The sequence below is a fragment of the Brienomyrus brachyistius genome, chromosome 9 (genome assembly GCF_023856365.1).
Source record: "Brienomyrus brachyistius isolate T26 chromosome 9, BBRACH_0.4, whole genome shotgun sequence".
NCBI lineage: Eukaryota > Metazoa > Chordata > Actinopteri > Osteoglossiformes > Mormyridae > Brienomyrus > Brienomyrus brachyistius.
Window position 1 is genome coordinate 11474746 of NC_064541.1, and position 25884 is coordinate 11500629.

Below are 25884 nucleotides of genomic sequence, written 5' to 3' on the forward strand. Positions count from 1 at the left end.
CCAGGCAGGGTGCAAAGCAGGCAGCGATGACAGGCGCATGAACGCCAACACGGCTGGACTCGGAGACTTCCGACTGGGCGTGGCTGCCGGGCATGCTCAGTACACTACCCTGAAGTTCCAGGATTCACTGATTGGAATCCATCGTGAGACAGATCAAGGAACCATCGTGGGGTAAAGCAGCTTATGAGGGGATTAATCCACTCGCTATCAATCACATCCCTGGTTCAGAACACTCGCATGTTTGCGTGTGTGCAAGCAGACGCGTGTCCGTAATGCCACGCGTGACGCTTGTGAGTGTGAGCAGGTGTTTGTGCTCGACCCGCCGCTTGTGCCCCCCCTCCCCGGCGGTCGTCCCATCTGCTCCGGCCATCCCGCCAACAGGCTGCCCCCGGTGTCCCGCAGCCTGCGTGACAGCTGCATGTGTGCGGGGACCCTGACGACAGAGCAACACAGCTTACGGCCAGACAAACATCCCCGTTCAGGGAAGTTTGGGGAGATACAAGCAAGCGAATGTGTTTCAGGGGAAATAAGGGCAGATGGGAAAATGGGACTGTCACAGGATGCGTACATCACAACAGTGTAGAAGTGACTGTAAGTAATCATCGTATTTAACAATTCACTTAATAATAATAATATGCTTTTGTAATTGTAGTTATAGGCCTAATATATTATAATGTTATTATAATGTAATATTGTAATATTATAATAATATAATATTATTATAGTCTACTTTTATTATGAATATTATTACATATATATGTGTATTACTGTTATTGTTACTAGACATTATATTCGCATGAAAAGCATCACACAAACCCTAAGAATAAGAAGGAACCATCTCTATAATTGCTGTTTGGATTATAGAAGCCCTCAGTGGAAGCAGATCGTCTGTGTTTTTTAAAACAGCCAAGCGAGTCTCAGACCCTTTTATTCCTCTCGGTTTTTTTCTACCAGCCAAAACACGGCAGAATGAAGCCAGATAGGTGCATGTAGGCAGGATGATGAAAATGTAAAAAAAAATTATATGCAATGTTGTCCAAAATGAAAATTTGATTTTTTTATGTCCTGAAGCCTCTTCATACAGGGATTTCCGTAAACATCATAGTTATAGCTGCTGTAAAACCGCCGACATAAACAGGCTACTGCAGGGGGTCGGCAACCTTTGTGTAACTGAGAGCCACTTCACAGGTACTGAGCCATACGAAGAGCTACCAGAACAGACTTTACCTAAACTTATCTAAACTTCATGTATAATAAACATGTTTTAAATGCTTTTTAGAAGAGGCTATATTTAGAACAGGTCCGCGGGAGACTCATGTGGTCCTGGGGGGCATCATGGTGGCCGTGGGCACCATGCTGGTGACTCCTGATCTACTGCATGCAGAGAAGAAACGTCACAACATCCTCGATTTGTACTTAATTTATTTGACTGCTTTTATTTGATCTTGCAGGTAAATCCAACACGCTTGCTCACTTAGCAAATGAGCACTAAAGTGACACCCTGCCCCCTGTGTAGGCACTGGTCTGGTTTTCGGCCATACAGGGGGGGTCACTGGGAGTAAGCCCTGGCCAGCTTGTGGGCAGCCTGCCTTGGGTAACCGTCGCAACCCGCAGCACCACCCAGACAAGCCAGCCCCAACGCGCCTGCCGCTCCAGACAGACCACTGCATGCGAGCTGCCGCTCCAGACAGACCACTGCATGCGAGCTGCCGCTCCAGACAGACCACTGCACTCGAGCTGCCGCTCCAAGCACTAGGGCAGGAATCCGGCAGCCCCCCTCCACGAATGGCCTGCTCGACAGGACACCAGCGTGACGTGTTTCACACTGAAACCCTCCATTAATTACAACCCTGAAAATGTATCTAGGCGGAGGCACTGATGACAAGCACCGCAACCGCCGCAGGAATGCAGCAAGTCGGCCACGCCTTGGAGGACAGCTGGACACGCCTACACGAGAAAACTGTCCGACCCGGGATATTTTTACCGGACTGAGGCAAGCCTCGCCTGGCCCTCAGGTAGGAAAAAAAAAATAAAAAATCATTCATGCTGGTCATTACCGAAAAAAACAGATTATAAAGCCAAGGAGATTAATCACGCCAACCACAGGAAACCTTGAGAGGTGACTAAGCCGTCTTGGACAGGCCAAGATCCTGATTTAAACGACAGCCGCAAACTACAGCTTTATACAGACAAACAAACCTGCGTATAGTTTTATTATAAAATGTTTTTTTTTCCAATGAGCTTCTATCTTGACAAACTCATTGATCCACATCTCCAGCGCAAGCAGAGACATACTAGGTTTGGTCCAATCCAAATTTCAGGTCAGGACAGAATGGGTCATTTAATACCGTTAATATAATATAAACATTACGAATTTCCCCATGGCTAAACCGGTCTTTGCTACTTGAGAATCACCGCCTGTCGCTGTGCAGTCATGCGAGGTCATCCGACTCGATCTAGGGCATTTTTTAGCTGCCTGTCTTTGGAACGGTCGAAACGGGCACTGCTCGAGTTTGGTGCGATTCGGAGGAGGAACAAGTCGAAGTCTGAAGGTTAATCCCGCCCCAGACATGCATGGTTGGGGCGGCCTGAGCTGGAAGACAGAACCAAAGGTGAATTCAGGTAGATACTGGTGAAGGCTGACCCATAAGGTCACAGGTGGGGGGAGCAGGGGGGTCATTTATTGGAAACTTCATTCCCGGGGGGGGAGACGACATGTGAAAGTGAAAATCACAGCATCCACATAATAAAGGAGTGACACTCACCTCTGTCATTGTGCACGGTGACCGATGCTTATCTGTTGGGGAATAAAAAAACACCAAAGTCATACTTACAGCTACAGAACATCATTCACGAAGAATGGCAGCGCCCGTTACCATGAGTCACTGGGCTTCAGAACGACTGGAGCCAATTCTTTGGCTCTGGCCCATATTTTACAAGGACAACAACTGTACGGTGCTTAAAATGGATGAAAGACCATTAGGAGTTAATACAGGACCAGAGGGATAAGTTTACAGGTTTATTTTGTTAGAATGAAGACCATTTTTGAAACCATTTTGTAATCTCTGTCAGCCGCAGTTAGCTTAGAAAAGCCCTCTTGTGAGATGCCTGTAAGCATTTTATTAAATTAAATAGGGAAGAAAAACAGACAGAAAGGACAAACTAAAATAACTCATAATTGCTTTTTTGCCTTATGCCATATTTTTAATATTAAATTACTTGTAATATAAGAATCTTAAGCTTCTTAAGATGTTTTTTTATTATTATTATGGAAGTGCTTAACAGAATGGGATACCAGGTTATTGGACTCCTGGCGCCCCCCCCGTCATGGATTCTGTCTCCATACTGTTGCTATGGAAACACCACGGCAACTCCAACAATGCTAAAGTGGAGCCAGGGGGTCAAACAGCCAGAGCTGCCCCGTTTAACACTCACGGCTTGGCGTGAACACAGACTCACTTTGTGGGGAGTCCCGTCATTACGCGAGCACACACACACACACACACACACACACACACACACACACACACACACACCCTGTTCAGTAGCACAGTATTCCCCAGCCCTGCTCTGAACAGCACCGAAGTCATGTTCCTCAGGTTTGATAAGGAAATTAACTGACTGAGTTACACACTCCATAAGCTCCCAAGCTATACACTTTAATTCTTCTAGTCAGACAGCTGTACCCATTATTGTTAAAAATTAAATAAATGTTCACCTTTTGTAAAACTTTAATATTATTTTCCATTTTTTTCTACCATATTCTTTTCACAAGCTATGAACAAATAATGACTGATTCAATGGAAGTGCATTACAAATTAATGCTATTATTAATTACGCTACTAAAGCAAAGGTATTGGAGAGTTAAAGGAAGATATGAGTTACCATACAATTTAATTGAACTCTAATTACAATCTTTCCAATAAAAAATTGAAGCGATTCACTCAACACCTTAAGCATCAAGCTCAGCTGCACTTAAGGCTTGGGGCAGGGCGTGTCACAGGGGGCGGGGCTGAGGGATTTCACATTAATAAACTGATTCTCAGGGAGGGAAAAAAGACATTATTCTGTGTTGGAGATTTATCAGCCAAAAAGCTATGTCATTCCCGCGGGCACAGATGACGGTGTATTCTGAGAAGACGAATGTCTTAATTGTTTATGTGGAAGAACACAGTGCAGTCTAATTGCAACCCAGTGAAAACATGACCCCCCCCCAATTAGCCTTTTAATTCAACGTCCCTGCAAGATTAAGCAAAGCTAGGTGTGTTTGCTACATGTCACTCCCACCCACTCAAAACTCCCCTCCGTAAAATGGCTCTACTGAGTCACAGCTGTGTCTGCCTCCTCCGCATATTTTGGTATTTAAAGTAAATTGAAAAATACAGGCCAAGCAGAGGTGGAAGTTCCAGGTCCAGTAAGTACAAATCCAGACCAAGGTTTTGTTTCAACCAACCAGTTGAGTATAAAGAGTCACAGTCGGAGAGTCTGGATTTTTACTTTCTGAACCTGAACTATCTACCTCTGACTTAGGGTCTACAGTATGAAGGACAAACAACAGAGCAGAATGTAACAGAACCCATCAGGACCTCTGTGACTTGAGAATAAGTTCAATTCTGATGGAGGAGGGAATAAATCAGCCAGGGTATGTTGGCTGGACTGACATCGAGAGGCAGCAGATGCAGCTGGAGGCCTGGCTGATTACCTCCAGGTCATTCTGAGCTCTACTTGCCTAACAAATTATGTAAATCAGAAGACCACTGTTATCTATGAGAATAAAATTTGTTGACTGATGCTGGGGGGGGGAGTTGGGTGTGGAGTTTAAATTTTATTGAATAAAGTTAGTCGAGGCCCCTCTTTGGTGGAAGCCCCTGGACTCCAGCCCAGGTAAACCTGTACATAATAACTCCCGCATTTAAACTGTCTAACCTTTGGCAGCCTATCTACAATCTCAGCAGAATATAACCTGAATCATGCTCAGAATCAGAATTATTGGCCAGCTTTGGTCAAAATACTGAATCCAGCTCAGCTACTTTCTGTGTGTGATCTGTAAATTCAGAAATCGTCCATTTGGCCTCTAAATGCTTATCTTAGTCAGGGTCACAAGGGGTCTGGAGCGATCTGACACGACACAGGACAGAAGGCTGGAATACTCCCTGAATGGAGGCCTCTCCACAGCAGGTCGCAAACACACTCACACGTGTACAAATCAGATGCATCAATCAGCCTCATTGTGTGTCTTTGGCCTTCGGAAGGCAAACGGGGAACCCAGCAGAGAAGAACATGAGAACTTCATATACAAAGAACTGAGGTGGGACTCAAACCAACAACGCTGGAGGTGTGAGGCAATGCCACATAGAATATGCAATATGGCACTAAAGGTGACACCCACAGTACAAGTTTTACCTGAAGAAAGAAAAAAAAATTTGGAAAACAAATATGGCCTCCTCCCTATGATGATAACTGATCCTAATTGAGATAATTACGATACCGGAGCTCATTTTAACTTCCTGTTGTGTTATGGCTCCTTGAAATAGACAAAATATATCACATCAACCTACTTAAGAGATGAACAGATATCAGTCCGGTGACTTGGAGAAAGTGAGCCGGGCACAGAGAGCCTCAAAGACAGGGTGTAAACAGCGCACCCCACCCCACCCAGAGTCTTTTCGTCCATCGCGACGCTGCTGTCACAATTAAGACGGACGCCTTTGGAAGGTCGGCCGCATCCTCAAACGCTCCCTCGCTTCTGTCTCGCAGAGCCACCCCAGCGCTCCAGCTGGAGGGCGCATTTTATCTTCAGCCAAGAAGGAGGAAAAGGTGGCAGGAAACACATCATGGAACAGAAAGAGCAGGATACGTTTTTGGACCAACCCCGTGAGTCGCTATGGTTACCCATGGCACAGAATGCCATCGTTCCTGTTCTGGCAAGTTCAGCAAATACTTCTGTAGCAAAAGGCGGCAGTCGGCGATGCCTGTGGTGGGCGGGGCTCTGGCCGAAGTGGCGCAAAGAGAATTATGCTCTGAAGGAATGTAATTAGCAGCAGATAAAAAAAATTAAAAAATCAAGGCAAGTCATTGTAAGTACGCGGTGATCACAAAAGAGACGACACACTCGACGCTGTTGTAGTCTCACACCTCCCAGGCTGGGAGTTTGAATCCAACCACAGGCCGTGTGTCTTTGTGGTGTCTGGATGCTCTTCCTGAGTTTCATTCTGGTTGCCTCCCATGGCCCAAAACCATGAATTTAGGTGAATTAGTATTTCTAGCTGTCCTAGTGTGCAGTGAACTGGCATTCCACTAAAGGTATCCTGTATTTCCTGGAAAAAGCCTGCTACGATCCTGTACTAGATAAGCGGTAAAAAGAATCAGTTCTCCATTCCAGCTCTGAATTTAGGCATTATAATGTAATTTACACAAAAAAACTACGTAAGGTGACTACAGGTTTGCGGATAATTTGAAGGTCATTAAATGTACCAAGTGTGGTAGAGGAGTTGTAACCCCCCCCCAGGCCATTGTGATGACCTGTCGTAACTAGAAGTAACTAGAAGTCAAGAGCACTTATGCACTTATTACTGTAGTATTGATTTTCCACAACCAGTAATGACATCCCAGGATTAAGATCCCAGGATCTGGGTTAATAGACTCCAAAAGTTTCAGATCTCTGGGTGCAATGAAGCTGAGTGTCACATGACTTTCCTAAATTAGCCATGTACAGATCATCTCAGGCTGCAACATATTTCCATGGCTGTGATGTCATTAAGTCTATCACTGGGTCCCAACGCAGATTGGTAAATTCAGTATGTTTCAAAAGAGCAGAAATATTTACGCAGGTGAACTCTAAGGGGTTACTGACTTCCCAGCACCCTTAAATCATGTAGCTAATCAAACGGCCTCTTAGCTCCCAGAATCCTCTTGGAGAAACTTCCGTATGACACTTTTGCTTTGACTGTGTTCTTTTTTTTTTTTTCTTTTTTTTTGGGGGGGGGGGGGGGGGGGGGGACTGGGCAGTCTAACCCAGTCGGTCATATGTTCCAATCCCAGAGCAACATTTTTTTTCTGAAACGATTGAAAACAACACAGTATTCAAAGATTATTCACACATGTAGGTCTGGTGGCTGGTTCCTTACATTGTCTGTCATATTACCTGTATTTATAATCATGTTATTATTGTTATTATTCACCAATCCAACCTTGCTTCTCCATAACCGTTTCTCTAGTACAGTGTTGCAGTGAACCTGGAGTCTATCACAGGAAACACGGCACACTACACTGAAGGCATCCTGGATGGGATGGCGGCGTAGCCCCACCTGAGCCTTCCTTTCCTTTGCGAAAACCACCGCAAGCATCCAGAGGTAAGATTTCGAACTTTGGAGTGTAACTGAGGATGCAACACGAAGCTTATCAGTCCGTTCATTTAGCATTTAGCAAGGCCAGCCCCGTGTCACCGAGAGCCTAAGTGTGTGAGGCTGAGCAAACGGGCGCTGCGAGCTGCCAGATGGACCCGCGCCGGACAGCCAGCGGCACCGCGATGTATTACAGCGGTAATCTGAAACAGCGATAATGGACAGGAGTCGGAAAACAGCAGACAGACGGCAACTGTTTGGAACAATTTCTGTGAATTCAGGGGCCTGCCCCACCCGACCCCCACCTATAAACCCGAAGTAAAAGTAAGGTCACAATAACATTTAAGTCTGTTTGTGTCTAAACGTATCTAACCATTTACTATCATATGAGTGGAAATTTTAAATTGTACTTAAAATATTTAATTCACATTACATGTTTTTCATATTAACAAATTCTACACAAAAATAGGCCAAGTTTATTTATAATTCACTAAACCACCAAGGATTTAAACTGTTCTTTAGTTAACCTGCTTAAAATCATCCGGAGATATTGCTTTAATTTATTCCGTCATGTCTGACATCATACTGGTAACGACAGGCAGGTAAATATTATTAAATCTTACACCAAAGGCACTTCAGCATCTTGATGTTAGGATAACTGCAGGTTGATATTCGTGGTAGCCCAGATTTTTCAATGGGGAGGCAATTCGCGGTCAACGACAGGCGCCATGCACTTGGTTAATGTCATGGCGGTGGGGGTCCTTTTGTCCGAGTTCTGGGCTGATTAAATCGCACGGCTCCATTGTTTACAGCACAGACAGACAGCTCGGGAGACACCACCTTTGTGTCGACCACCATCTGGAAGGATCTCTGGGGGGGGGCAGCTAGACGGACAGTTGTAAATATCGTTATTTAAATCTGAAATTCAGTGCCAGCCGCTTGATTTGATGTTGACTACAAAACATTTAATAAAAAATCTGGATGAAATGATCTCATGACAAAATGATAATCGGATGTTGATACGATAGATCAATGATAGTCATGGAATTGCATGTTTTTTTTCAGCTAAGGCTGGGCTTGATCCCCACGCGTGTTACATAATCTAGATTTGCGGTATAAATTTCAGCAGCCGACAAGATGGACCTGCGCGGCATCCCTACAATATAACGGCGCGCTTGGCATCTCTGCAACCCACTACCGAAAATACATTTATGTCATTTATATACGACAAACATGGCCACTGTAAAGGCTGCACGCAGACACAGCCTCCCCGTCCAAACGCTCACGTCAATGCTATTTTGTACGTAAAATAATACAGAATAGCCAACAGAGTATAAACCGTATGGAGAGCATTTCAGGAATATTTTCATCAGTGCGACAAATGTTTTCTACATTATTCGTAGACTGGGGGCAAATCAGTGGTGTTTTATTTCTTAATGCAAATAAGTGTAAAGCTTTGAAATTTTGATTATTAATATAACAAAAGAGAACAGATTGAGATCATCCCTGAAGTTGTCAGAAATGAGCAGGGGAATGATGCTACCTTACTGGCAGCCTGGCGTTATTACCTGGAGCCTCCTGATGCTGTAACCTGACAGACCCATCTTTGGCAATCCTGACATCTTCGGGGCCCCCGATCCTCCGTGCGTGACACCCGGCCGAAGCCGCATGGGACCTGGATTTCCTCCCGCTTCCCTGCGCCAAGGAGCAGCAGCACTGGTAGCACACGGCCCATGCCTGCTCCTCGTTGATCGGCTGGCCATACAGAACCAAGATCTCCTCCAGCGACAACTCCTCCTCCGCCCCATCCTCGCTGTCCACGGTCAGCTGCCCGGGATCCAGCGCATCGCCGCGCTCCGGTTGCGCCGCAGGAGCGCTCAGCTTCCCTTCATCGGCGTCCCGCCGCTTGGCCATGCTCTCATTATATCCGTCAAAGTGGAGGGGGGTCCGAGCCTAAACAGCTAATCGCACCAGCGTTCGCTGTAAGTCATTGGGCAGAACTGTACCCTCCGACGCGGATCCCGATCATAACTCCAGTCCTATGAATACTGCCGCCCTGCTCTCAGCCCTTTTTTATGCGCTCTGGTCACGTGACCGGCTTGCTTACGTGGTCCACATGCCCGGTAAGTTGTATAATTCCTACCGGTGTTGCCATTTTCGTTCTCCAGCTATGACTCTGCGCTGCAGGAATCCTGATTTCTATTCCTTTTCATTTCCCCATATTGTGATAAAAATGTGTTAAAATAACGCACTCAAATAGCTGTAGTTATCACGAATCATAGCCGAATGCTGTACATTATTTGTGTTACCCTAAACTTACTGTACTGTGTTACCCTGTACTGTGCATCCAGGGTTAAACATCAGCCGGTGTGACCCCCATTGTAAATTTCCTTTCGCCATAATACTAAATTTTGTAATCCTGTTTCATAACCTGCCCCTTTTTATATTAATTGGGATTCCTAAGTTGAATTCGTCACATGAATTATTTTATTCTTCCTTAAAATGACAGGCATTTCACAGATGTTTCCCTAAGGGAATCATCTATGTATAACGAAGTCACATATGAACAAATTTTAGATGTATCAAATATTCGAGGTATCACAAACGGTACATTGATTTCGATTATTTTGGATGAATATCTTTTCCTTGTCTCCGTAAATGAAATGCCTTGTGCGTAGACCGTACTGTTAGCAATTTAAGATGCACTGATTACTCTTTCGAGAAACTTACGAGCTGAGCCATTAAACGAAGTGCTTAATAAATATTTGTAATCCTGTAGGGAAAATTAATTCTGGAGCTTTATAGCTTTACCGTGTCTTATTGCGCCCCCTGCTGGATATTTGACAGCCAACGTATCACTTTCTAAAAAAATATTTTCTGGATGTATTTTATTATTTTTTGTTTATTTTTATTATATACTGTTTTTTTATTTGAGAAACACGTGCATGTTATAAAACCACAATTCGTATTTAAAATTGTTATTCCGGAAGTAAAATCCGACTTACTTTTTTGTAGTATTTTCGCTCTAAAGCCTTTCATCTTTCAAGTAGTTTCAAGTAGGCCTTGTTCAATCACGATTTTTTTTTTGTCAAACATTAAACATTTGCTCTTAAGTGGATGTTCTGACTGTTTTACATAAAACGGCGAAATAATATTCGGGTGGGATTAAAACTCCACGTAATACTTGTGGATGATAAAACTGTAAGATCGGTCTTGCAATAAATACAGGGTATAATTGAGAGTCATTTTTATCCCAGTGTGAAATGAGGGGGCGTGGTCTTCTCGGGAAGGAAAGTCAGGTGACCGGGATTGTTTGTGCTGATTCACTGTGTGATTCACGACTGTAGGTTTAGGGGTCCAGTGGTCCAGATCAGATCCTGAGGCAAATTTCAGTTTATTGCTGTTTTCCCCCCAAATTTTCGCTGTGCAGCCTTGACCCCCTAACCCTCTTAAAGCCTGAAAAGCAAACTCCAGTCTCTTGATGAACCTCTTTTTTCACAGTTGGCGAGGATAGTGAATCTTGGAAGTTTTTTCACAGAAAGGTCTGTTTTCCAGTGAGACTTGTTTTGCAGCAGTGTGTCTGTGACTTGCACCAGTCAGCTTGCCCGCAGGTCAGAGAGCACCACACCCTTTGCCGTGACCCCAGATCAAGCATATAAGGAACTTAAACCTAAAGTGGCAGCTGCAAAGAAATAGCAGATTTCGTACATATGCGATGACCATGTTGTGCACCAGCTGGTACGGAGCCTCGCAATCATTCCCTGCCGTGTGCCCAGTTGCCAAGAAAAATCAGACAAGCCACACTGAAAACTGTTACAGCTAATCATAGCACAGAGGGCATCTGCACACGCCATGTAAACATCCATCCCTCTTCTCACGAGCTAGAGATATGGTTCCCAATCCGGTCCTCGGGGAGCTACAGCGGTCCACGTTTTTGCTCCCGTCCAGCTCTCAGCAGTGCACTGGGTACCCGGTGGGGAGCTGAGAGGGAGCAAAAACACTGACCGACTGTGGGTCCCGAAGGACCGGATTGGGAAACACTAGTTTGGTAAATCGACACAGGATAGACAGAGATGGACCGGACAAGATGGTGGTTTCTTTTATTTAACAGAAGAAATAACACTGGACACATAACAGTTAGAGAAGAAAGTCATCCATTAATTAAGGCCTGGGAACATATCTGTATAACAGGAGATTTTGTGGTTTTAAATACTTCTTATTCTCATGTATCGAAGCAGGATATTTCATTAAGCATTCAGACGAGTTGGCATGTTTTAACTGCTAGTTCTAGGGAAATTCATGGTGGACATGATGGTTGAGGACTGAGGAACGTCCTATCGATGGACCGGCACGATCATTGACGGTGGACGACGCAGCGGCACTTTCAAAACAGCAAAAGGCAACTTTCTGCACGCGCCTGCCGACAGCCCGTCACCATGCCAGGCCGCTTTCGGCGCCTCCTGGCTTGTTTAATAAAAACAGCTCCTCCAGCAGCCTCGGTCAGTCACACGGAGAGCAGACACTCCAGGTGTGGCCTTCGGGTGGGGGTCCTCCTGGGAATGCTGGGCCCTATTTCACACCCTGGGGCGTCGCCGGCCTGACGCTCATCTCCTGGGGGCTGTCTGCTCCGCCCCCACGTGCCTCCCTTCCGGATTCCTCTGTGACCTACCATTAAAAAAGATGGAGAGATTCGCTCACACACACATACACACACACACACACACACACAGTGCTCGTGTGCCTTTTCTTCACACTCTGGAACTGGAAACGAAGAGCTCAACTGAACTGAATGTCTGTCTCTTGAGGGGTAAATTATGTTCAAACAGCATAATAATCCAAAGCCTTTGTGCAGCCTAGCAGCGCTAACTAGTTACACCAGGGGAATCAACATTCACAGAACCTCACAGCAGTTACGTCAAGAAAATACATTTTGGACCAGGAGATTTAATATTCTTTAGGGTTTTTGTGTACAGAAAAAAGATTAAACATTCGATTGGACCTTTCTGGTATCTAGAGTACATGTGTGATACGCCCAGGTGACAGAGTATGAATGTAAACCCAAACCTGCCAGTCATACCTCCTCATGATAAGAAGACCCCCTCTGGCAGTTGGTGCCCGCGCCTGAGGGCAGGGACTCTTTCCCACACTGCGTGCAGGCATTCACCATTTTTTTCGGCCGATGGGAGGCGCCAGCGCTCTCCTGTTTTCCCTCATCCCCCTTACCTGGAAAGTCAAGATAGGAGCGCTGACCCAGTCATGACAGCCGGGTCAACAGCCCTCCCTTGGTTAACTTTAAATTTCTTACGTTACAGCTCAAGTAATAAGAATAAAATAATAATAATGACGATGAACTAAATAAATAGAGAGACTGATAAATAAACGTGCATAACGTATAGAGGATTGGACATACACATGATCATCTTCCAAGGATATGTTTTTTTTTCTGTGAGCCATTTACGTACCTTGTGATAAATTGGATTCTGCGCTTTATGATTTTGCAAATCACCTTTTCCCGTTATCTCCGATATTCCTGCGTGTACCATCACTGCCTTGCGTTACCTGGGTGTTCCTAGAGGCGCAGTTTTCACAAATTGTACTATTTTTGCGTGCATTATAAAATCCGATTATCAGGAATGAGAGCGTTCGATTTTCAATTTAAAAGAAATGCATGTTTCTCTGTCTTTTGCAGGAGTTATCGCAGTTCATTCAGCTGTAATGCAGCATTATTGCAATGACCGGGAGCTTACCCGTCACTAACCTGCACATGTTGCGGCGCCTTCTTTTTCAGCATTGCCGTGATTTTTGTTGATGACACCCAGCTGGGGGACCTCGGTGTCGGTGTTTGTTAGCCATGTCGTTTCGGTCTCCCTGGTCCAGCTTTCATAGTAGCGTGGCTCGATTGCGTTAGCCTTGCTTCCACCGCAACCCATCCGCGCTGCCCTCCCCCGCTGGCCGTCCAAAAGCGAAGGCTTTCAGTCCCCCCCTTAAGCCCCCACCATGCTCAAAGCCATCGCTCCCCGAAACGCTTCTGCCGCTACCGCCATTTGCTTCAACGAAAATGCTCCGAAACGGGTATAAGTACGAAACCCCCTCTACGGATGTAGGGGGTTCTGCGGGAGAAATAAAAAAGCCTGTCTACGTCACGGTAGGCGTACAAGATTGAAAACAAATCTGCTCTTAATATGTATAGCACGTAATTTCTGTTATAGCACACATGTATTTTAGCTCATTTCAGGCACCTAGAATAAATTAATAACAATAATATACTGTTTGCAAATGTAGGGAGCTTGTTATTATTATTAGACATGTTGTTATTGTTGTTATTACTGGTGTTAAAGTATTGACATAAAAGTCTAGTCAGTGTTTCACATTTTCAACATTTACTTTTATCTTTCACTATTTAATATTTTCTCTCTTCTGGTGGAACGCATAATGCTGGGAGTGAAGAAAAAGGGAATGACGCGGATGAGCCGCAGTTGGACAAACATCTTGTTTGGTTTCCAGAGGCTGCCCTGACGTGTGTATCCGTACACTGAGCGTTTAAGCATCTCCCGCTACTGATCCGGTCCATCTTCCTTTAGGGGACAGAGGGCCTATTGGATCATACGTTCGTCGAATAAAAAGGTAAGAAGCCCTATGAAACATGCCTAGCCTACACTCTATTTTGACAGAAAACTCCTGCTTTTAAAGCTGCCATTTTGAAAGTCTCCGCTTAAATATTATTTTGGCAGCTTCTTGCAAGTACCAGTACTCCTTATTCAGGGTTGCTGGTCCATCTAGTTTTTGCCCAGTGGTTTACAATGAAATACCTTTATTTATTTATTAATGTATGAGACAAATGGTTTATTTGCCTGTCTCAAAACTTCAGTGTTTCAAGAAACGTATCAAGTTACACTAACACCAGCTTTTCGCTGCCGGGTTGTTAATGTCATTGTGCAGCAGAGCCATTGTTTTATACCCATTATATATTTATTTGTTGATAGTTACAATAATGACAAGATCTTGCACAGGTACTATTTAAACACAAAATATACAGACATGGAACTGAACCACACTTTGTTTTTGAGTACCACAGTTTTTGTTTCTGTCACAAGTACTTGGGGAAGAAGACCAGGTAAGCTGGGTTGAGAGAATAGGAGAACCCAGAATAAAGGTGTATTAAGAGCTCTGACCATGAACACCACTGCCCCACGATGTACAGACAAGGAATGATTCAAAACACATAAGCGGACAGTTATTTTTTAAATAAGCCACCCATGTACAAATACCTCAACCTTTCCAGCTGGATTACATTTTTTTAAAAAAATGTAAACTGAATTAAATAAGAGCAAAAGATTCCACATCACACAGAAAACCCGCTTCTTTGTCAAGCTCTTGGGCGATTCCTTTCCCGAGCAGCGTGGGATCTGCCACACGTGATACCAGAAGCCAATTTAAATTTAGTATCTTCATAATTCATCTGCATCCAACATAAAAATCAAAACATCTAAAATGCGGAATGAAGTAGTGGCAGAGAGGTGCGATGAGGACCTATTTGAAGTCCAGGAGATTGCAGTCGATCTTGTAGTATACATAGGGATAGTACTCCTGCTGGCTCAGGTTCAGACCAGGGATGTCCATGGTTGCCTGATACAGAAGAAAAAGTGGATTTCAAACAGTGTGTTTGTGTATCAGTGCTGCGCTGTTCCATGCCCCTTCGGATCTCTCGCCAGGCTGATGTTAGGGCCTGCGTGCCCAGGGGACGACTTTAAAACCATATGTTGTGAATGCGGCAAAAATGATCAACTGCCATCAGCCACTAAGTGGCACCGGCCTGTCGGTCTAGGGCGCGAAGATGGTCCTCTTCCGGCAGGTCTGGCAAGAGCCGGTACTCACGTCGATAATGGCGGCGGCGCTGCTGTCCAGGTGCTTGTAGAGGTCGTTGAGGACCTCCCTCAGCTTCTTCATATTCTTCTTGTTGGGCTGCAGCAGCATGGCCTGGAAGTTCACGGGCAGTCCGTACCTGCAGGGGCGACAGCACCGCAGTGTCAGGGACACTCACGGAAGTCATTATTAGATCAACCGTGCAGCATAAACAAGCAGGTAAGAATGTGAACGTTAAGCTCCACAAATAAAAACAGGGAGCGCTACCTCAAGACAGACTCCACAAACACCCTCAGCGCCTTTATGTGGATCCAGGCGATGAACGCTTCACTGAAATTCACCTTCAGCCACCGGACAAGTGGCCCCTATTGAGGAGGAGTGAGCAGCGTCAGGATTTCCCTCAGAAGCGCCCACTAGTGGCCAGGCTAGGAACTACCATATAACGCTGTAACTTGGGGGGGGGGATATTCTGGAATCCATTATATCAACATTGTAAGGATACAAAAATTATGTATATTATGGATGATAAAGACTGGACTGTCCATCAGAACAGCAAGGTCACCAACACTGGCCTGAAGGCTCATGTGATGCTGCCATGCCATGATATTGCTAAGATCTGTGTCCATTTGAGGGTTTTACAGCATTTTACAGCTACACGAGCCACAGAAACGGCACTTGGGAGCGGCAACGCGTACAAACTGCTTCTTCTTGTCCGTTGATAGCCGAGTCATTTCCTCCTTGTCAGCCTTCATCTCCTCCTCGTTGTACTGGAAGTCCCGGACAGTGAACCTGCAAAGAGAGACGGGCCCTCCCCCGGTTATCAGCAGGTTCTCCTTCTGCCCCCACTCCTTTATCCCCCAGCATAACCCAGAATGCAAAGCGGCAGGCCCCCTCACTTGTTCTCCCGGGCCTTGTGCTTGAAGTCATCGACGGCCTTCCTGAAGAGTGTGACACTGAAGAGACCACTTTCCTGGTCTTCAAATAGAAGACTGGGTGGATGTTGGAGAGAAGGGGGCAGGTGGGTAAAAGGAATTAGCCACAGATGCAACCAGTGCAACAGACCAACAAGCTTCTCTGCACAGCCAGCTAAGTATCCCAGTAACCATGGATACCATGGATTATCTGTACACACTCACTTAGTTGATCGTGGTACCACCATTTCAGCGAGCGTTTCATACGTCTTCTGCCATTCCGCATAACTTGTCCTGTTGCAAAACATTTCTCAGAGAGATTTCCAGAAACGCAGGGAGACGAGGACTTAACGAAAAAAGATGTAAAACATCGGTTGGCCACAAGCTGGCGCCAACTGTTCTGCTTATCTGAGGCAACCAAAAACTTCGGGGAGAAACTCGGAGTTTCTGCAGTTTAACACGGCAAAGGAGCCTTCATTCTTATCTATAAAGACATATGGACTGGTGCAATGTTAATCTGAAAGAACAAAATCCAGTTTCAACAACATTAAGTCATATTAAGTCAATATTAATCGTCAATGTTGAACCCCACACGTTCTCCTCTATCGTCATCCTTTTACTCACTCAGACTTCATGTACTCACTTTGGTACAACCACCAGCATGGTGACCAAGTACTCAGAGTCCAGAACAAAGTCTTCTTTCTTCACAATGTCAGCCAAACTCCTGGTCAACAAGCTGCCTCTAATAAACAAATGTTTTTATATTTAATTTGTTGTTCCCTGGTGATTTTATCTAAAGCAGCTTGTACGTATCACCCATTTTTAAAACTCAATGTTTTACTGGAGATAATCAGGTTACACTGCCTGCAATGTCCCTGTACGGGCCAGTCGCTTATGGGGCAGTGGTGGTTTAATGGTTAGGGAAGCACACTTTTAGTTGAAAGATTGCAGATTCGAATCCCCGACCTGCAAGGCACCACTGAGGTACCCTGAGCATGGTACCGCCCCCAAGCACTGCTCCCCGGGCTGAATTAGCCGCCCCCTGCTGTGTCACGATGTCACATATGGGTTAAATGCAGAGAACACGTTTCATTGTTGTGCACTGTGGTGTGTCAACAATGATCACTGATCACCGAATTCTAAAGAGTACAACAGGCAACAAGTCCGAAGCTAGATATGAATTTCAAGGGTCTGCGGCAAATTTTGTGGGGGTTTTACTACCTGGGTTCATGCCTGTCTAGAAACAAACATTTTTTTTTGTTGGGAGGGGGGACGAATCATTTTTGCTACGTAGCTACATGCAACACTGACAACCTTTGTCTTTAACCACTACATTGTTCTGCATTTATAAAAATGCAAGAAGGAGAAAATTCAGAACAGCAACGAAAAGCACTGATGGTTATTTGGCAAGTAAAATACTGGTGTTGTACCCTCAAACCTGCATTCATACTGTGCTAGTACAGCTGTTAGGGTTAAGTGGACATATCTGTTAAGGACTCACGCGTTCTTCCTCTCCAGGTTCTGGAGGTTGCCCTTCAGGTTGTTGTAAGCTGAGGCTCTAGACTTCAGGTCATTATCAATCTGAGTTACTTGCTACAGAAAACACAAGAGTGAGAGAAGGGACTGTGGTACTCAGCACAATCTTCAACAGCCAGACACAACAACACAGGAATCACAGACACAAATATCCAAAACCAAAAGGAGCGAGACCTTGGAGATAATTTCAGAGATGTTCTTCAGAGATTGTTTGATGGGATACTTGGCCATGTCCCACTGAAACCTTGTGATGTAGGTCACCAGGTCCACTAAAAAGAGGAGGCAAATTCATACCAACCAGATGAAAACCTTCAGCATCACACTGACAAGTTGTTTTACTGGTTCAAAAGCACACCAGATATTTTAACGTAAAAGTCCTAGGAGGTGATTGTGAGCTTGATAGCACCCAAGCCAAGCATCTCTCCTAACAGCTAAGAATACTGCCATTTTTGGAATATGACCTACCATGACCTACCATCCCGTCCTTCTTGTCAAGTTCAGAAGAAAAACATTTTCAAATACATTTGTTTTACATATTTTGAACACGTTGCTGGAGATAGTAGGATGACCTCACCTCCGTTCGCCAACAAGTTCTCCTGGACTTTGTCTCGACTGTCTTCCAAGACATCAGCCATGTATTGCGCCACCTTCTTCACCACGCTGAAAGCACGCAACAGGCAACAGACGTAGCCAGACAGCACCGACAGAACGGCACCGCAGCTGGCCACCACAGAGGGACCCAAAGCAGATGAAAGCCATTTATTTGGCTTTAGTAAAGCACTTCAGCAGGCAACACGAGCCCAAGCTGGCATGTATTACAGATCAGACAAGTAGGAGACGACCCTACGCCTAACGCTACTCTAAAAGGTCCCTCAGAAGCCTTCTGCTTTCAGAGGCCCTGGAAAAGCTTCAGAGAGTCTAAACTGGCCAAGCATGACAACACAGGTGGGAGTATATTGGGAATCATACATCAAAGGTGGTCACACATCCGGGCCGCGTACTGGGACAGAAGCAGTAAGTATTTATTTTCAGCTGCCGGGATGCCCCACAAAGAAACCCAGTCATTTAAGCATGAGTTACAGATACCATAGTACATTAGTCACCAGGCTAAACATCACAGGAGGAAAAAATGCCAGATTGCCAGCAAACTTCAAATTGCTAAATTTAGTCTGTGGTCATTCCATCCCCGGTGCGCTGTGAAATTCCTCGCCGAAGCGAGGTTTGGGGAGGAACTAAAATCCTCTGGCCTCGCAGAGTACCAAGAACCAGCAAGTCTGAACACCAAAGGATCCCGCAGATTCCGAGCCTCTGAATGACACGCTGAAAGTGGCCATAGCTGAGTAAGAGGAACGTAAAGGGTCCATCTCTGCTTTAGATTAATTTTTATTCTAAATGTTTGGGACACGTTACCTTTCCACAAAAGCATCCAGTTTAGCCAATTCATCTGACAGTCCCACCAAGACATCAAGAGTCCCCACCTGTATCCAGAGAGAAAAGATAAAATCCTTTCATCCTGGGCATCCAATCACAACAATGTTACTGACTTTCCACAGAGAATGATTATCCATGTGGCATGCAGGATCACGTCAGGTGTAAAAGAGGACTGGAATCTCAAGGTCATGTGACTGGAATAACTATGAATATGAGGTGGTGCAGGGCAGCAAAGGGAAATAACTTTGTAGCAGCAGGGCGATGGGTTGGGTCACGGTAGGGCAAACCTTAAGGTCAGGGATGTTGAACTTGTTGTTGACGGAGAGGCTGTTGTTACGAGTGGCTGCCACCAGCTTATCCCAAGTTTGCTGGCACGTCTTCTCCCCGGGGGCAGAGATCAACCAAAACTCAGTCATGGTGATGGACATCAGGCAGAAAGGAAGGATGGGCTGAGGAACACTGCAAGAAACAGAGCTCTCCTTTAGGGACATGCAGACCATGAATACCAGCTGAACAATCACTGATTAGACAGACAGACAGATACAGTCAATCCAACTTCCTGTAAAGGGTATTAATAACTGCAGCAGCTGATATCTGAATTCTTCAATGTTATTAGAACTGGACAGATCAAAGGTTAAGAGAAGTGGATCCATGTCTATGCTGCAAGACACGTGCAGAATCAAAATGAAATCCCTTACACATAAATAAGCTATCAAAAAAAAGTAACGTGCAAAAAAGTAAACATTAATTTACATACTGTCGAAGTGTTTGAACTTTGCAATGGTCTGATGGCAATTTGTGCCCAAAGCCGCCATCTTAAATCTGTACCAATATTTGTTGGTTGAATGTGCAATTTTCAGTCTGTGCCCTCAAGCATCCTCAGTTCCTCAAAAATCAGTGCACTGTTCTGACTGTCCTGACCTACACACGTCTCTTTAATATGGGTGAAATATAGCGCAACACACCTAATTAACGAATAAAAAGAATGATTATTAATTACCATGTTTTTTATATAACAATTTTTACTATTTAAATATTTTAGTTGAGTGTTTAATATTTTAGATTTAGTTTCAAATTTGCAAAACAACAGTGGAAAACCCTGCAAAAATAAAACGGTATTTTCTCAGTCACAAAATCCCTGATAACCCAATAGCCCAGATAATCCTAGACTTGTCCAGGCAAAACCAACCAAGCAAAACAACCCTGTTATCGTCTGAGTATTAAAAATGTCACAAAATGTCACGAGGAACATACACAGCAGTCTATATTTATCACTGCCAAAGGCATATTCACAATATCCTTATTTGACCACAGCTAAGTTGTCAGCACTTTGAACATAAATGATCAAAATTACACAAAAACATATATACACTTAACTCAAACTAAGGAGACAGAGTTAAATAGGTCTAAAGCATTTATTTTGTGGAGACGCACCTAAGCCATCTCTTACACGCGTGCGCGTGTGTGTGTGTGTGTCTGTGTGTGTCTGTGTGGAGGGGGGGGGTTCGTGTTGTGGAACAGTCACTCCTGTGTGACATGCGAGTTGCCGGATATTATGCGCTATCTAAACGTGCTTCCGTCTATCACACTTCCCTAAACCACGGACAGATCACGAGTCTGCAGTAGGGGTCAGCACCACAGCGGATCCTGACCGACACAGTGAGCAAAATACATTTTTACCACGGACATGGCATTTAAAAATGTAACCTCCATAGCTGATTAAAAAAAAACACCAGGGTAACAGACGAATCTTGCCACGGACACGTTTGTCCATGAACGGACAGGATGATGTCTCTGGTCCCGATCCGGAGCCATATAGCCCCAGTTAAAGCAAACCGTTTTTGTAAATGATTGCAAGTTAACGTAACGTTGCAGTTTTGTTATTTTTTCTCATTAAACACAATAAGATATTCGATTTATAGTAAATGGGGAGAATTTAGTAAAATTCCATCATATTTGTCAAATAACCCCCGTTGGTGCTAACGTAAATTAGCCACTACTCGCTTTTACCTCTTTACGGTATACGGCGTCATGACAAAGAATACGAAATGTATGTCAACTGGAAGTATAAACAGCATGACAATTTATCAAAGCGCGAACACTGATATCGATTTTACGATGTGTTTATCTAAAGAAACCGCTAACCCTCATCACCCCCCCCCCCCCCCGACTCCCATTCAGCAATAATATAATGACAGCACGACACGGAGGCCAACAAAACGCCTCCACCACCTCACTCACCTGCGCGAAAACTAGAAGCGATGGTTTTATGTAAAACCTTACAGCGGGGCAACTTGCTACAGCCAAATATTCATAATTTTCAGTCAGCATCAAATATGACAGATTCCGTGACCGAATCACACTCGGTCAGCTGATCCGACAAGCAGGGCTGCCGTGCGCATGCGGGGTTGCGCAGGGAACGAAAGACGTCTCGGTCATCTGACATTTTTGACTACCTCCCCCTAGTGCCTGGGCGGTCATATCGAAAAGAAGGGTTTTTGTTTTTTTGCCAGGGGCGTGCTTGTCAAGTCAGACTTGGTCTTTGAAGAGACATGTGCGTTGTGGTGTTTTGTTCAAAACAAACCAAACCTAACCCTGCGCAGATGTTCATTTATGAGCTTCCAATGAATTATGTTCTTGATGTTTTATTGGATAGATGGATGGGTGGATAGATGTTTTATTGCGCTAATAGCTATGAGCAACACATTCCTTAGTAGGAACATTCTACCCCTGAAAGTATTGCGTGTTTCAAGCATGATGTGCCTCTGTTACTTGGGTGTATTTGTGCAGTTTCCTGGAATCAGGAGGGTTATTAAACACTGCTCATCACCACAAACTGGAATTCAGAAACATTGCTATGTTTCACATGGAAAGCTGAAGCTTTTCATTATTATTAAGAATTCAGGTGGGATGAAAAGCTGTCTGACTATGTATGCTTTCCTTTATAATTACAATTTTGTTTCAAAATTAATTAATATGCTATTTTGCAATATTATATTATGTCATTGGCTTTTTATACTATGCATGTATTTTTCCCTATAAGTGAATGTATGTTTTACACTATAGTTCTGTTCACAGGACCATGGTACTTAATTTCATTCCCTAATATGCTATCCCCATCTTCTCAGAATGATAATAAACCTTCTTGAATCTTGGTTAAACAAAAACACAAGATTAAAAGATTTCCATACATTATCCATACATTATCCAGTGTAAAGACACAGAGGGCCTGGAGCCTATCCCAGGAAACACAGGAAACAGAGCAGGGGACACGCAGAACAGACTGCCAGTCCGTCACACAGGCCAAACATGCATACACTACGGGCAATCTGGAGGCACCAATTCACCCAGCCACATTTTTGGGCCACAAAAAGAAACCAATGAAAACTAGACACACACACACACACACACACACACACACAAAACCTTAAAGATGTAAGACCACACCAAGCCACTGCATGTATTTTAAGCTACATGTGGATTTGTTATGCTGTGCTTAATATCTACATGGATTCTATGTAGCTTTCTTTACTTCCTCAGCCCAGAGTGCACATATCACACTCCTATGGAAAAAAGACAAATTGGCTCTATTAGAAGTTGATTTAAATGCTTAGAGTTGCACTCCATGCTGGAGAATAATGTAAGTTTGTAGCACCTACAATGTGCTACTTCATTCTTTTAAGCTACCGTTGATATGTTGATATTTTTCCTTCAGAATATTTTTAAAGGTACATTTTAGCTAACAAAAACACCCAAGAGATTAGTTTATAATTAGCTTATTGACAGCTGTAAGCATGTGCTGTATGAGGGGACTGCATGTGGTTCAGCAGATTAGGTCTCTGTGGCTGTGAACAGAAGGTTAATGGTTCAAATCCCATCCTTAACAAAACAGTTACATGTCTATTGGGCCTGTGACAAAGCCCCACCCCCTCTAGATAAACAGCCGACCTTGTATTCAGACACTAAGCTTCACTCCTAACTATATATATACATATATATATATATATATATATATATATATATACACATATATATATATATATATATATATATATATATATATATATATATATGTGTGTGTGTGTGTGTGTGTGTGTGTCAAAGGAGGAATCTGCAAATAAAGCACAAATTTCATTTTATTAACTGCTTCACATACATTTTGTTAAACAAAAGCACATGCAAAATAAATGTTAACAGTATAGGCTGTCTTCAAACTGACATTTAATTCCCATTTATTAAGATGTTTGCGCCTGATGTTTATTAAGATGTTTTCTACAAACCACTGCAGATACAATGCATACCTTAAAAATATTCCAGTGGAAATGGTTACTGTGTATGGCATATCTATACAGCGTGCAGCACTAGAATTCAGTCTTAAGATGCGTTAAGTTTGATGATTGACCGGGAGCCTGTGGTGTAGAACCAGTCCAATGATCTGACCCAATGTACCAGCCCCAGAAAAGGTCTCCAGGATCTCTGGGGGGTTTCCTCTATGTCTGCCAGCATTGGCCGGAGCTTTCACAGAATTGGTGGCCTTCTAAAATTGGAAAGGAGTCCTGCTTCCTGACTGTGGGTGTCTCCCACATTTGAACACGGAGTTCAGTGGGTATGGGGCGCATTGTTTGGGATACAATGATGGGACTGTCTGGAGCCAACGCCACGGATCAAACAGCGGGGCGGGTTACCCACCACTGGAGCCAGGCCAAGCTGCTGGAGCAAGTCTGGCCACGTGCCCCTTAATTAATCTTTCGGGGGGGGGGGGGGGGGGGGATGCTAGTGAGGAAAAAGGAGCAGAGGACTAACAACTATATATAACCTCTCACCCTTTAAATAATAAACAAGACAACACAGTTCAGAGTAAAATACACTACACACACATATATACACACACATTTTGTTGTATTGGAATAAGACACGAAATAATAAATAAATAATAAAAAATGTTGCATAAAGAAAGAAATCTTTTACATTCTCAGAATTCCTATGTCTGAAAAACAGTGATTTCATACAATCAATATCCTTGGACGACTCACGCCAAGTGGCCCACCTCGAGAAGACTTGGTCAACAACAAACATAGGTGTGCCTGGTCTGACCAATAGGAGAGCGGCTACCAGGTAAGGAAGGGGGCTGTTTTTGGGTGCATCGATCGCAGCATGGGAGTTCTGGTGTGGTGTGGAAACGGGATCCATCTTCCATACCGGTTATTAAGTACCGGGTGACACTGCTTGGTCTGGCTTGGATTGGGTCCCCGGGTGCTCCTGGAAGGGGACACTCTGGACGGGATGTATATCTTATTAAGTCATTTCTTTTGCTCAGCAAACTTATACATGGTCAAAGTTAAAAGGATTTTTCTGAGAAAGAATGCAAACTCATCATTTTAAATACAGCAGAGTTCTTGTCAAGGTGAGCATGCCCACTGAAACTATACCTTTGCTCTAATTTAGCCCATTGGACTAAACAAGGCGAATGACATAGTCCATTATTGTCTGCCGAAGTCCACAGTGATTTACTAAGGAGGACTTTAGGTGGTCAGGAGGTCAAAGGTGAGAAATAAACCAGCAAAACAAGGGAGATAAGGCCATTGTGTTAGCAGTAGATAGGGATACAGTTCAAGGTCTTCAAGGTCACTGACAGCATACATTTCTCATGAAACCGAGGGCAGCTCTACCAGGATGGGGAAAGATGCAGAGAAGGCAGGCGGGAGGACGTTGATTGTCAGACACATGTGGTTAAGGGACCCAGCCTCCGTTTTTCTTTTATAGTGACGTTTTTAACATGGGAACACTGCATTTTTTGTGCCTTTATAGATTGAAAAATGAATATAAAGGCTGCATTGCTGTTGTTCTAGAAACATTGGTTCATTGCTGAAATGGGAATTAATTTTATCAGCTTTCCTTAGCAACCAAGAAGGAAACAAACCCTAACCTTGAGCAGGAAAAAACATAACATTACCGGGAGAGATGCATAAAATAAACGTGTGATCCTTTCAGTCAACTATAGATCACCATGGCCATTTTTTGCGCCGCGACGGAAGCTGCATGTTAAAACAGTGACTGTGCTCATTTACATACCTAACCGTAATGGAACACAGTGGGATTCCAGTAGACTTCCAGCAGACAGCACATGCTAACTGTCCTCTGCAGTGTCCCTGCTGGGCTGTAGGGCGGAGGTGGCTCACATGGCCATCCAGGTTAGGTGTGGGTACAGATCAGTGAACCATTGCTGTGTTTTGCCACAGGGCGTTTGAGGTGAGCTGTGGGCCCTAGTGGACCTGCAAACCACGTTTACGTCACTCGTGTAAAAAGGGCAGCTAAACTGTGGAAAAGACAGGAAGAGCGTCATCACAAACACCATCTCTTCTTTCTTCCGCCTTTTCTTCATAACTAGATAGGAGAGCTAAATGTAAATCCAATAAACATTTTGTTGCATTTGATTTTAACTTAATTAAACTCTTAATTAAGCTGAACAGAAGCTTATTCTACATAAACAAATGAACCAGCACATAAACAGAAAAACACACAAACTGGCAGATAAATGGGCACTGGGGATGCCGTGAGCCAGCTCCTGTTTTGCACTTTCTCATTGTGAAACTACTGTTTTGACATCACCTAGTGGTTTGCTGCCTGTACACTGTGGACGACCACATGACATTTAAAAGTCGGGGGAAGTCTTCACTATCAGGGCAGTTTCGTGTCTTAAACAGGTACTATTGGAATTAACTTCATTCCTCAACTACAGTTCTGTGGGATGAACCTCAATAAGGCGTCCTTAAATTTGGGATTAAACTACACCTCAGATG

At 44.1% G+C, this 25884-nt stretch overlaps 3 protein-coding genes across 7 annotated transcripts in view; all 3 read right to left on the reverse strand.

Annotated features, from left to right (window-relative positions):
* LOC125748650 (protein spire homolog 1-like) overlaps positions 1-9480 on the reverse strand; it is a 39921-nt gene extending 30441 nt beyond the window's left edge. For 2 of the 5 annotated variants that reach the window (XM_049025080.1, XM_049025079.1), the window contains exons 1-2: positions 8912-9475; positions 2766-2797 (exon numbers count right to left, since the gene is read on the reverse strand). In XM_049025080.1, coding sequence (XP_048881037.1) covers positions 2766-2797; positions 8912-9257 — 378 coding nt within the window. In that variant the 5' untranslated portion in view covers positions 9258-9475. Of the gene's footprint in view, positions 1-2765; positions 2798-8911 lie in introns of all 5 variants that reach the window. The other 3 variants (XM_049025078.1, XM_049025082.1, XM_049025083.1) reach the window with 3 other exon arrangements.
* A 1947-nt stretch (positions 9481-11427) lies between these two features.
* On the reverse strand, positions 11428-13469 carry si:ch211-215i13.3 (brain and acute leukemia cytoplasmic protein). Its single transcript, XM_049026005.1, has 3 exons — positions 13102-13469; positions 12421-12566; positions 11428-12008 (listed from the first exon to the last, which is right to left on the reverse strand). Exons 1-3 carry the CDS (start codon positions 13271-13273, stop codon positions 11913-11915), a joined length of 414 nt encoding a protein of 137 aa, XP_048881962.1. The 5' UTR covers positions 13274-13469; the 3' UTR covers positions 11428-11912.
* An 821-nt stretch (positions 13470-14290) lies between these two features.
* Positions 14291-21484, reverse strand: atp6v1c1b (ATPase H+ transporting V1 subunit C1b). The gene is made up of 13 exons (XM_049026295.1): positions 21326-21484; positions 19372-19543; positions 19064-19131; positions 18228-18313; positions 17828-17922; positions 17619-17710; positions 16761-16859; positions 16343-16411; positions 16103-16195; positions 15902-15995; positions 15474-15571; positions 15219-15345; positions 14291-14969 (listed from the first exon to the last, which is right to left on the reverse strand). Exons 2-13 carry the CDS (start codon positions 19510-19512, stop codon positions 14874-14876), a joined length of 1158 nt encoding a protein of 385 aa, XP_048882252.1. The 5' UTR covers positions 19513-19543; positions 21326-21484; the 3' UTR covers positions 14291-14873.
* Positions 21485-25884: the final 4400 nt, after the last annotated feature.